A 13,681-nucleotide genomic window follows, 5' to 3' on the forward strand; every position below is an offset into this window, starting at 1 on the left:
TCTTTTATTCCAAGTAAATCCTGTAAAAAAACCCAAACATATATGTATAAATATAGGGGAAAGAAAGAGGAAGTGATTTAAGCATTCATACCTGCAGAAGATTAACAGCAAGTCAATACATTAAAGCATAAACAAACTAGGTGGCAAACTCCCTTTGAATTTTGGAAACTATTCAACAGTAGAAAAGCAATCATAAGGAAACGGCTTTAGAACTCTTCAAAATCGCATTTATGTTATTTCAGCAGGCAAGGTCCATCAGTAGCACTAGAAAATTGGTTGACTGAGACGGTAACAACTTAGGCTTTCCCTCAATCTTCCCTAGCCACCAACAGAACAACCATATCACCAGTTTGTCAAAGGTTCTCATATAAGTAATGCCAGAATCCAGAGAACACAAACAAACCAACCCTCATTTCTAAGCTGCTATTGATTAAGGCCAAGAGAAGGATTCAGTAAGACTATGCACTTAACTCTGCAACCAGTGGAGGCTCACAATGCACACAGGGTCTGTCATCGTTTCATAGCTGTGGTTCAGAATCTTAATCAACCAACATGTAAACTGGTCAGAAGAGAGAGGCTCCTCTATGGTAAGATACTACATTGTAGTTACATTTATGACAGCCATTTTGTTATATTTAGACTGGTTCTGATTTATAACAGTAAGTTTTCCACTATCAGATCAGTAATCCATATTAAATGTTTAGCTGAAAGACTTTATCATCATACAAGACCTCTGAAAACAGTCAGCTAGCTACATTATTCACTGGATCAATGAAAAGCACAACTGCTGAGAAGTCCAAATATGAAAACAGACTCAGGACAAAAACATATACACAGCATAAAATGAGGACAGTGATGTTAATGATAATGGATTATCTTCTTTCCAACTGTAAAAGACAGTTATGTCTAAACATACACAGAATCGCTCACATTTTTCACTGCTGGGTTCAAGTGTAATATGGAAATAACCAAAAAATGCCAGGTCTATGTGAGAACTACAGTAACCGTTCAGTCACCAGTGAGCTGAACAACCATACTGGTTGGAAGTGACAATACAAGCTCACTTGTTTAAAGAACACTCTAAGCGACACAGCAGATAATAATTACAGTTTTGACATACTCAAAGTTATAACCTCCTAAAATGATGTAGTGCAGTAAGAAGCTCAATTAACTCCAGAGCAGTCTGACATGCAGAGACGCATCTAAGCATTCCATTAAGTCAAAGGACCCCCACAAAAATACTACTGGAGAGGGTTGCAACTGCACCAGTCACTTTAGTCGGATCAAGGGATAAAAGGTGACCTCTGCAGTCACAGCCTTTGCATTCCAAAAATATGAAAACCACCTAATATGACCAGGAAAAACTGCCATCTTTCTTTATTTTATGTGACAATTAGATAAAAGAAATAAAATGTGAATCTTAAGATCACAGAATCATTAATGTTGGAAAGGACCTTCAAGATCACCAAGTCCAACCATCAACCCAACACCACCATGCCCACTAAACCATGTCCTGAAGTGCCACATCCACACATTTTTTGAACACTTCCAGTGATGGTGACTCCACCACCTCCCTGGGCAGCCTGTTCCAATGTTCGAACACTCTCTCAGTAAAGACATTTTTCCTAATATCCAGTCTAAACCTCCCCTGGCACAAGTTGAGGCCATTTCCTCTTGTCCTATCACTAGTTAGTTGGGAGAAGAGACAAACACCCACCTCACCACAACCCCCTTTCAGGTAGTTGTAGAGAGCAATGAGTTCTCCCCTCAGCCTCCTCTTCTCCAGACTGAACAAGCCCAGTTGCCTCAGTTGCTCCTCATAAGACTTGTGCTCCAGACCCTTCACCAGCTTGGCTGCCCTTCTTTGGACGCGCTCAAGCATCTCAACATCCTTCTTGCAGTGGGAGGCCCAAAACCGAACACAGGATTCAAGGTGCAGCCTCACCAGTGCCGTGTACAGGGGCACGATCACTTCCCTACTCCGGCTGGCCACACTATTCCTGATACAGGCCAGGACGCTGTTGGTCTTCCTTGGCCACCTGGGCACACTGCCAGCTCATATTCACCCGGCTGCCAACCAGCACCCCCAGGTCCTTTTCCGCCGGGCAGCTCTCCAGCCACTCCTCCCCAAGCCTGTAGCGTTGCATGGAGTTGTGCAGGACCTGTCACTTGGCCTTGTTAAACCTCATACAGTTGGCCTCGGCCTATCGATCCAGCCTGTCCAGATCCCTCTGCAAAGGGACCCTACCCTCCAGCAGATCAACACTCCAGCCCAACTTGGTATCGTTCTGCAAACTTACTGAGGGAGCACTCGATCACCTCATCCACGTCATCAGTAAAGATATTGAACAAGACCAGCCTCAGAACCGAGCCCTGGGGAACACCACTTGTGACCGGCCGCCAACTGAATTTAATGCCATTCACCACAACTCTCTGGGCTCGGCCATCCAGCCAGTTCTTCACCCAGCAAAGAGGACACCTGTCTGAGCCATGAGCTGCCAGTTTCTCCAGGAGAATGCTGTGGGAGACGCTGTCAAAGGCTTTACTAAAGTCCAGGTAGACAACATCCACAGTCTTCCCCTCACCCACTAGGTGGGTCACCTGGCCATAGAAGGAGATCCGGTTGGTCAAGCAGGACCTGCCTTTCATGAACCCATGCTGGCTGGGCCTGATCCCTTGGTTGTCCTGCACATGCCCTGTGAGCACCCTCAAGATGAAACGCTCCATGATCTTCTCCGGTACCGGGGTCAGGCTGACAGGCCTGTAGTTCCCAGGATCCTCCTTCCAGCCTTTCTTGTAGATGAGTGTCACATTGGCAAGCCTCCAGTCTTCTGGGACCTCCCCTGTTAACCAGGGCTGCTGATAAATGATGGTGAGTGGCTTGGCAAGCTCCTCCACCAGCTCTCTCAGTACTCTTGGGTGGATCCCATCAGGCCCCATTGACTTGTGGGTATCCAGGTGGCTTAACAGGTCCTTAACTGTTTCCTGCTGGATTATGAGCGAGTTTATTGTGCTCTCCATCCCTGTCTTCCAGCTCAGGGGGCTGAATACCCTGCAGATACCTGGTCTGGCTACTAAAGACTGAGGTAAAGACGACATTAAGTACGTCAGCCTTGTCCTCATCCTTGGTGACAATGTTCCCCCCCCGTATCCAGTAAGGGATGGAGATTCTCCTTGCCTCTCTTTTTGTTGTTAATATATTTGTAAAAGCATTTTTTTGTTATCCTTTATGACCGTGATCTAAACATATAACATATTAACCAAATGCAACATGAAATTAAGCTTTTTATATAGTCTATCTACTCCAAATATGTAGAAGTGATGAAATACAGTCGAGAGCAGTCATCCCAACTTTCTTCTCTTATATTATTTATGAATTTATGTTCAATATCTATATTGAAGTATGCACAATTATTGTCTATATTAAAATTTAATTCTTGTGATCCATTTCTCTAGTAAAGAAGTCACAGGAATTAGGAGACACATAAGGTAAATACTTTAATTTGTGAAAGAACTTCCTAATGAAGTTTACACACATTGATAATGACACAGTAAAAACACTCTCCTTATCTATGCCATTCAAAATTTTGCTGACCTTATTATAAAATGAGATTCCAAAAACGCTTTCTAAACAAGTCATTCACAAAAGAGTAAGAGATCCATCATTAAAAACAACTACTAAAAAGCAAAGACATCATAAAAATCTTACTTATGGTGATTAAGTTTTGCAGAGAGTTATCCCATATACTCTAAGGATTGCTATTTGAAGACTGATAACTAACAGCTGATTTTATAAGCCATGTTAGTCTCATTTGTGCACAGCGTTTTGTTTTCATTTCAGTAGGATAATACCAAATTATCTATACTGCTGAGATAGTGCTGCTGTGTGATTACTTCTGATAAATACAGAGGCATATATAAAACCCTTGCTACTGGAATTGCAAGACCAATGCATCCTACAACTAGAACTCAACATATGGTTGTTAGCAGGAAGGGTAAGCTATACAGCCACAAATGTTTCATACTCACCTACATATTTAAGTAAAGCTGACTACTCTGCACTACTGAACTACATGACTATGAAAGTTTTCTTCCCAGCTACGTGAAGCTTCTAGTTCTGTCCATTTCCAGGCTTGAATCAGATTATGCCTCTTACTTCACCTCTTACTGCACAATTTGTTAGCTAGAGAACTAAGATACCAGTTTCTCCTAGGTTCTTCCCTACCTCCTTCCAATACCAAGATCAGTAGAAAGGAAAATCATGATGGTTTCTCAGAACAAGCACAAAGGTCTAGTATAGGCTCTAAACCAAGTCAGTACAAGCTCATTCACAATAAAGCTACAAACCATGCTTTCTACGGAGTCCAAAGTAGCAGGCCTTCCACACATTATCTTGTTTGACCTGAACAGTAGAAGATGATACAAGCAGAACCAAATTGACATAAATAAAAAGAGTAAGCTAATATGGTAATTTTCAGTGAGTGATAAGGTGTTCCTCAGCACTTCTTGAAGTCTATGAGATTTGACACTGCTCAGCATACTGCAAGATTACAAAAAAAAAAAAAACCCCAAACCAAAAAACCCTCTACTTAGTCTTCATTCCTCATTACTGTTGTGCTGGATAGGAAGTTATAAACCTTTCAAACAGTTTACAATATAACACCTTATGATGCAAAAACTCTATGTTGAATTATGAAAAGCACATGTTGTGATTCTCCTTTATCTCTAACTGTTGTGACTAAGAGAATGCCAGAATAATCAGGCAAAGGGGTGGAACAGGGAAGGAAAGGGAGAACAATATATTTAGACTTTGATGTCTGAGCTGGTCAATCTAAGAAACAGAGTGGACCCACTGCCTGGACGGGCCTGTTTCTCTTTCTAGACAAGACTACGAGAACCACTTGTGGACTTGCTCCATAACTGCCTGATGTCCCAGTTAAAGCAAGCATGCACCCCTTTATGTCTTCTACAAGAGAACTTTTTAATCGATTTCTGTCACCTGCAAATATGACTAGTTAATTTTTTCTTTTAATGAATGACTACTCTAACTGGATTATCTCAGTTATATTGCCTTCTGCTGTTAGAAGTGTCACAGCTCTATAGAGAGGTGGCATGAAACATCATCCATGTATTACAGATGGAGACACTGGAACCAAGGAAATCAGCAAGTTGGCCAGTGGAAGGTCTTCTGTTTCAGACAGGGAAATAAGGTTTCTCTACAGATTTCCTTTTCAAATCTCCTGGATAAAACATTAACCCCTTGGAAATCATTCTTACTTCACTAAAAAAAACAACTCATTTTTTTGAAGGAACATTACATTGCAGCACTATATTTCAAGTAATTGTCATACCTTTGCCAATGACAAAGTTTTCCTACAGCAAAAAGTCACATCCCATTTCACAGAATACATAGCAACGGTATTTTATAACCAGTGATTATTTAAACTAAGTTAGAGACTATGAAAACAAGCAGAGCTGAGATTTTTTTGTTCTTTACACTTGACATGAAAGGCAATGTCTGTGACCTGTATACATTCATCAAAAGCAGACCCATACAGTTTTATCTGGTAGATGTTTTCCTAGGTAACTCTTATATTAATGGAAATTCCTTCATAAGCTGTTCTTGTTCTTAGCTACTCTTAACTACTGGAAAACATCTCCTACTACTTAACAGGAAGGGAGATTAACTTAAATACTTTACTTCTAGTTCAATGTTTATTAGCCTCCAAATATGTAACCTACCTTCAATTTCTCCACACTATATAAACTCAGCTCCCCTGCTCTCTCCTCACAGATGATGTTTTCTTACTCACAGATTATCATCAGACGTTTTTCCTCTAGCGTCTATCTGCTTCACATTTCCTCCTGTCCTTCTGATAATGCTACATTAAAAAGGCTAGCCTTTGTGCATACTAGTAGTTCCTACAAGTTTGGGTTTTTTTTATGATGCTTGTAAAGTTAAGAGACAAGTAGAAGACAGTATCAAAATACAAAGTTCTATTGTGGAAACCATAAGCACAAGAGAACAGCAATGCGGCCCAATTCAACTGTGCCTTTGGCTTAAAGGCCATTAAAGACAAGTTCATCTTACACAGCCACAGAACTGTATTGCTTCCCAGAGTAGAAATGAAACTTGGAAGCGATGAGTTTCAGTTTTATGCCACAGGAACATACGCATACGTAGAAACGCAGACACACATCTGTATCTATACATCTCCACTGCTGAATCCATAGTCCAGGAATTATTGCAGACCTCTATGTTGTATCAGATGAGCTACAAATTCCATAATTAAGTAACTACTGAAAACAAAAATCACTCACAGCAGTAAAAATTCTGAGGGAAAAAAAGTCTTTATGATTAAGCCATTTTAATAATACTCTGCTGTGTCCTAATGCTATTCTTAAATGGCTAATATAATTATCAACTGAAGATCATAAGATTTCAAGTGCATACTTAAAGTATTTGGCAGTAATTTTTCACTCATTTTGAATAGCTTCATTACTCTTGTATTTGCCACAAATTCTGTTGTAGTTTTTGTCTTTGTCTAAATTTTTAATATTAAAAAGTGCTATTTTCACACACTAATCACATTCCAAAACATTTACCTTTGGATGTGATGATTTCCCAGGCTTCATCTCTGCCTGAAAGCCAATTCCGTTTATGAACTTTGAGTAAAATTACTTTTGAATTACACACATAATTACTGTTTGTCTTCAGTTATTTGAAAGAAAATTAAGAAGTGCTAACAGCCAATACCCCCAGAAGTTATATCTGCTTTACTGATGAAGCCATGCATATCACCTTCATGCTCCTCCTATCAAGCTTTGCTGTTGTTTGAAACATCTGATAAAGTTGAAAACATCATCTTATAATGAAGTTCAAGAATCATATCAAAATGTCCTGGACTATACATAGAACACACAGTATAAAACATACATAGTGCATAACAACACTTATGCTAGATTTGCATTGCCTCCTTAAAGCTAACTTTTAGTGTATTAGCAGCTAGGTAGTACTAAGAGCATTCAGGCATTTAACTACTGTTTTCTCATTAAAGAGGTTTTAAAAAAATAATTAGTTTTAACACTCACTGCAATCCTTAGGATTTCACGGTTTTAAAACCAATAAACAAAATGAGGTATTTCTTAAGAACACAGAGAAATATTTAAAGATAGCTGTTTCTTTCTACTGCACTGCCTTCCTTTACACTTCACCTCCTCCAGACACAGACAAGATTTACACAAGCTTTATACTTACTCATATTTATTCAAAAGACTTCTGTAAGCAGAAATACCAAGTCCTCAACTGTAAAAAACTTAGTTTCAGTAGGGTAACTATCTGAACTAATCTGGAAGAAAATCTACAAGTTTAGTAAGGGCTGGAAAAATACATCTTCTTAATACATCTATTAAAATTTTACAGAGACACTCATTTAAAAAAAAAGTTAAAACAGCAAACCAAGGAAAAAGCAGAGTAAGAAAAACTAAGTATCAGACACTTAAGGGCTCTGGCTTTTAAAATCAGTGAGCCACCTCTCCTCGTTATTTTAAACGGCAGACTGCCACAGCTCTGCATCAAGTGGTACATATTTATAATTGAAAGTCTTTTTCCCTTAACTCTTATTGTACTTCCCCTCCCAACCGACAAGTCTCAATGAACCTTACAGGCACGTCTCGAGCTATGAGAGTTCTGTCTAAGGAAACCAAACCAACAACAAACCAAGAGTAGTTATCATATTAAAGCCTTAGCTCTCTAGTGAGCACGGGCTCCTAAGGGATATTATTCTCCAAGACTGTTAAATTATTTCCATTTTTACTTAAGGGAAACAGCCTGCTCAGCCTTTCCGATATATTCACTTGGCACATTAAGCAACGTGAAAATTATCATCGTCTGCCCTATCTCCCGCAAACATCCCCATGTGCGGGAACTGTTCCATATGGCAGCGGAGACGGACGAAACGCTAGCGCAAGGTCTTGCCGCGAAGACGCAAAAGTTCTCCCAGGGCCTCCCAGGAAGGTCCCTGAAGAAACTTTAACGGCGCTGGCAAGGCAGGAGTCCCTCTGGAGAGACGTCCCGAAAAGCAAGCACGGGAACCACCCACGCCCCCGGGAGAGCACCCCGCCGGCCAGCCACTCCCGCCCAGGGAGGAGCCGCGTTTAGTCACACCGAGACCCCAAACACCACATCAAACCCAAACCGGCCGGCCGCCCCCCTGCCCAGCTTTCGCCCCCACAGACGCCACCCGGCTCCAGCCCGCCCCGTCGCGGCCTTGCAGGGACGGGACGGGGCGGGACCGGCCCAGCCACCTACCCCTACCCCTACCCCAGCTCCCGCCCCGCGGGGCGGGGCCGGCCCGAGGCGAAGCAAGACCCACCCGCCGCATCCTCCCGCGCGGCCGCGGCGGCTGCCGCCGGCGGTGCCTCAAGCCAGCGCAGACCCCCGACGCGCAACTTCAACCACCGCTCACTCCCGAGACAGGAAGTCGCGCCCGCCGCAGCTTCCGCTTCCGGGTCGGTCCTTTCTATTTCTTCTTTCCGCCTTCCCTGGCCCCGAACTCTACCAGCGCTTCCCCGCCGCGGCGGTAACTGCGCAGGCGCGGCCGCTGCCGCCTCCGCGACAGCCGGAGCCTACCCGCGCGGCCAGAACCACTGCGCCTGACGGGACAGGACGGGACGGGGCGGGGCGGCGGGGGGGGGGGGAGCCTGGGTTGCCGCGGCAACGGGCGCTCCTCCCCTTCCGGAGGGGAGGGCGGCCAGTGTGACGCCGGCTCCGCGGGTACGTCCGGCTCCGCGTAAGTCTCCTGTGGGGGCTGTCGCCCCTCTGCCGTGCCGTCCGTTTCCCCACCGTCTTCCCGCTAGTTCGCCGTGGCGGTGTGTATATGTGTGTGTGTGTGTGTGTGTGTGTGTGTGTGTGAGATCCACCGGGAGCGCCTCGGCCGCTGTGCCCCGCCCTGCAGGCGCTACCCGGCCCCATAGGACCCTGCTCCCACAGTGCCGCCCAGCAGCCCCCGCGGCGGGCCCGGCGGGTCTCCTCTCAGCCGCCGCTCCCGGAGCCGGCGGAGCAGGGGGCCGAGGGCGGGGTGGCGTCGGGACGGGCTGTGTTCCGGGGGAGGGTGGCGACGGAAACCGGTCTCCGGGCAGTGAAAGCTCCTGCCTGCCTTCTCCTCTCTTGCAGCCCTCTCGTCCAGGCGATGCCTTTGGTTAGAGTGTGGCAGCCTAGCTGCCGAGTTTCACTCGTAACTAAGGGCGGTGGTACCAGCTGGTGACCTTTCCGTAGAACTAATTAAACCCTAATTAGAAAAATGAGAAAAATCAGTAAATCCTAGTTAGAGATATTTTCTTCGAGGCAGAATAACATGCCGGCGGTTTTTTTTCTCTACAAATACATGCGCTTTTTTTTTGTTCTTAGTGAAAACGGACTCCGATGGCTTCTGCACCTGCTTTGCAGCCTTCTCCTAAAAAAACGGTGGCCTCTCACGTGCCATTTGCAGATCTGTGTTCTACTCTGGAGCGAATACAGACATGTAAATCTCGTCCGGAGAAAACCAAGTACTTCAAGGATTTTCTGGATTCATGGAGAAAATTCCATGATGCTCTCCATCAAAAAGAGAAGGATGTCACAGATTCTTTTTATCCAGCTATGCGACTTATTCTTCCACAGTTGGAAAGAGAAAGGATGGCATATGGAATTAAAGAAACTATGCTTGCGAAGCTGTACATTGAACTGCTTAATTTGCCAAAAGATGGAAAAGATGCTGCAAAGCTTTTAAATTACAGAACACCGGCTGGCTCACGTGGAGATGCTGGCGATTTTGCAATGATCGCGTACTTTGTGTTAAAACCTAGGAGCCCAAAACAAGGCAGACTGACAATAGAACAAGTCAATGAACACTTAGATGTGATAGCTAATAATAATGCTGCTAAAAACAAGGGTCTGTTAAAGAAAAGTCTTCTTCAGTTAATTACCCAGAGCACAGCACTAGAACAAAAATGGCTCATCCGGATGATTATAAAGGATCTAAAGCTTGGTGTTAGTCAACAAACTATATTTTCCATTTTTCATCCTGATGCTGTTGAATTACACAATGTCACAACTGATTTGGAAAAAGTTTGCAGACAGCTGCACGATCCCTCTGTCTCACTTAGTGATGTTTCTATCATGTTGTTTTCTGCCTTTAAACCAATGCTTGCTGCTATTGCCGATGTCCAGCAAATTGAGAAACAAATGAATAACCAGATATTCTACATAGAAACTAAGCTGGATGGTGAACGTATGCAGATACACAAAGATGGAGATGTGTATAAATATTTCTCCCGAAATGGATTTGACTATACTCAGCAGTTTGGCGCTTCCCCCCTTGATGGTTCATTAACACCATTTATTCATAATGTATTTAAGAGTGATATACAAAATTGCATTCTTGATGGTGAAATGATGGCTTACAATCCTGAAACGCAAACCTTTATGCAGAAGGGAAACAGCTTTGACATAAAAAGAATGGTGGAGGACTCTGATCTGCAGACCTGCTTTTGTGTGTTTGATGTATTGATGGTTAATGATCAGAAGTTGGGTCACGAAGTACTGAGCAAAAGATACGAAATCTTAAGTAGCGTATTTACCCCGGTAGCAGGCAGGTTACATGTTGTACATAAAAAAAGTGCCCAAACAAGAAAAGAAGTCATTGATGCTTTAAATGAAGCAATAGATAACAGAGAGGAAGGCATTATGGTGAAAGATCCCATGTCCACCTACAAGCCTGACAAGCGTGGGGAAGGTTGGCTAAAAATCAAGCCAGAATATGTCAATGGGCTGATGGATGAACTAGACCTTTTAATTGTTGGTGGCTACTGGGGAAAGGGCTCTCGTGGTGGAATGATGTCTCATTTTCTGTGTGCTATTGCAGAGACACCCCCTCCAAATGAAAAACCTACTGTTTTCCACTCTATTTGTCGTGTTGGCTCTGGCTATACTATGAAGGAATTGTATGATCTAGGTTTGAAACTGGCTAAACACTGGAAGCCCTACCGTAGGAAGGACCCTCCCTGTAACATTTTGTGTGGAACTGAAAAACCTGAAATGTACATTGAACCTTGCAACTCTGTCATAGTTCAGATCAAGGCAGCTGAGATTGTTAACAGTGATATGTACAAAACTGACTGTACTTTGAGATTCCCCCGAATTGAGAAGATAAGAGAGGACAAAGAATGGTACGAGTGCATGACTTCAGACATGTTAAAAGATCTCAGAAGCAAAGCAGAAGGGAAGCTGGTATCTAAGCACCTTCATATAGATGAGTATGATGAGCCACAAGAGAAAAAAAGGAAAACAGTATCAAGGGTGAAGAAGACAATTGGAATAGCTGAACAATTTAAAGCTCCTGATCTTTCCAATGTAAGCAAGGTTTCAAATATGTTTGAAGATGTTGAGTTTTGTGTTATGACAGGAACAGAAAAATGCTCGAAGCCTGAACTGGAAAGCAGAATAGCCGAATGTGGTGGCAGCGTGGTACAGAACCCGGGGCCAGAGACTTACTGTGTCATTGCAGGAGCTGAGAATGTCAGAGTGAAAAACATCATTGCGTCTAACAAATACGATGTGGTGAGGGCAGAGTGGCTCCTTCAGTGTTTTCAAACCAAAATGCTAGTGCCTTGGCAGCCAGCCTTTATGATTCACATGTCTCCTGACACAAAAGAACATTTTGCTCGTGAGTATGACTGTTATGGAGACAGCTACACAGCAGACACGGATGTTGCACAACTCAAGGAAGTGTTCTCAAGAATGAAAGACAATAAGGTGGTGCCTTTGGACGTGATTTCAGAGTTAGAAGAACGTTATTCATGGAACAGTTGTCAGCTCAGTATATTCAGAGGAAACGCTATTTATGTGGACTGTTATGCTGTTGTTAATGATCCCAGAACCAAAATTCATGGAACAACACTATCAATTAGAGCTTTGGAGCTCCGTTTTTATGGGGCAAAAGTAGTCTCTCACCTTGAAGAGGGAATCTCTCATGTTGTTATGGGAGAAGATCATTCCCGGGTAAACGAGGTGAAAGCACTCAGGAGAACATTTGGTAAAAAATTTAAAATTGTATCTGAGCTGTGGGTAACAGAGTCGGTGGAGGAAGGAGTCCCAAAGAATGAAAATCAGTACTTAATTTAATATAGTTTTTCATCTTGGAGAGAAAACTTTCTTGTTGGCATGATTGGACTTGGATATTATGAGTTTACCTTAAATTTTTTGTTTTCATGTCTGTTTAAAGCTGGCTCTGGCTAAAGAGTAACACTATTGTTGAAATTAGAGGAAGGCTTTTAATTATACCGTTGCAGAAGCAAGAGGATGCTAAGCTATGTTGCAGGAGAAAAACAAAACACCACTAGATAAATAATGTAAGCCTTTTACTTCACAAGTAGGTCTCGGGAGAGAGCTAATATTTTACATAAGAGAATTCCTCGCTATTAATAGTGATTCCCTCCGTTGTTCAAAATGGACACAATAATTTATTATTTTATAGAGATTCTACTATTTAACATATTGTTTATTTATCAATTTACAATCATATTAATGTGTTTGTAGAATTGTTTTGTGTGTATTCCATATGCTACTGAATTCAGAGTTCCTAAACCTTGTCTGTACTATTTAAATTTGTTTACATTGTTTTTAGCAGAGCCCCAGACAGCCTCAGCAGCGCTTTGGTTTTAGGATATTGTATTGATCCCACGTTTCTTTATGTAAGTAGCTGTTGTAAAATAGAACCTAAGCTTCTGATTGAAGTGCCAATATATTAATAATGACCTATATATCTGTAAAATGCAAATCAATTACTTAAAAACTGTAATGACCTCCTCTGCTCATTACAGTTACAGTTAAACTGTGAAGCGCAATAGAGCTAGGCTTTTACACTTAATTATCAGTTTTTATCTTATTATTGTCTTACTATCTTGTTATTATCTTAAAAAAAAAGTTTTATAAGCTATTTCAGTAATAGAAGATTACAGAATTAATTTCAAAATATCCAGTTCAATGTATGTATTTTCTTCAATTACTAAATAAAATATATTTTTTAAGTCTGCCTGGTATGTTTGTTTTAGTGAGAGATTACTCTCTTGAAAAACACAAAACTTAGTTTCTGATTTTAATCTGTTAGATAATTTGTGCATTAACTTTGAAGGGAGAAAGGTTGAGGCTTTGGTTCTGCTTATGTCAATACTGGTATCAAACAGAACTGGTGTTGGGCGGATTGCACAGAACCATTTTATGGCTTTTTGTGGTCCTGTTCATATAAAAAAATACTGTAAAAAAATTGGGAAATGTTATATGAAAGATAATTGGAAGGAAGTTTGTTCTTATCTCTTATAGTTTGTGTAAACTTTAGGAGCTCCCTTATTTGAAATATACTAGATTAGATAGGTAAAATGTAATAAACGCTTTTCTTAAGCCAGCATATAACCTGTTAAAAAGCAGAATACTTTTTGTATACATAAAATAGTATGTGCTGAAAGACAGTACATTTTTTTTCTTCTCATCAAGTAGAACATGGTACATGTGAAATATACTACTTCAGTTTTAACTTATTTGGCTGCTTCTGTGTAATGTCATATATTCTCATTTATAAATAGAAAATTGAAAGAGCATTGGTCTTCATACCCACATAGATTTCTCTTAAATGGGTTTTAGTAC

General features: G+C 41.8%; 1 protein-coding gene across 1 annotated transcript; it reads left to right on the forward strand.

The window, feature by feature from the left end:
• Positions 1–9,625: 9,625 nt before the first annotated feature.
• Positions 9,626–12,163, forward strand: LIG4 (DNA ligase 4; the record flags this gene model as incomplete). The annotated part of the gene is made up of 1 exon (XM_082014072.1): positions 9,626–12,163. Exon 1 carries the CDS (start codon positions 9,641–9,643, stop codon positions 12,161–12,163), a length of 2,523 nt encoding a protein of 840 aa, XP_081870198.1. The 5' UTR covers positions 9,626–9,640.
• Between the last annotated feature and the right edge of the window lie 1,518 nt (positions 12,164–13,681).

The sequence above is a fragment of the Phaethon aethereus genome (genome assembly GCF_964289735.1).
Source record: "Phaethon aethereus genome assembly, chromosome: 1".
NCBI lineage: Eukaryota > Metazoa > Chordata > Aves > Phaethontiformes > Phaethontidae > Phaethon > Phaethon aethereus.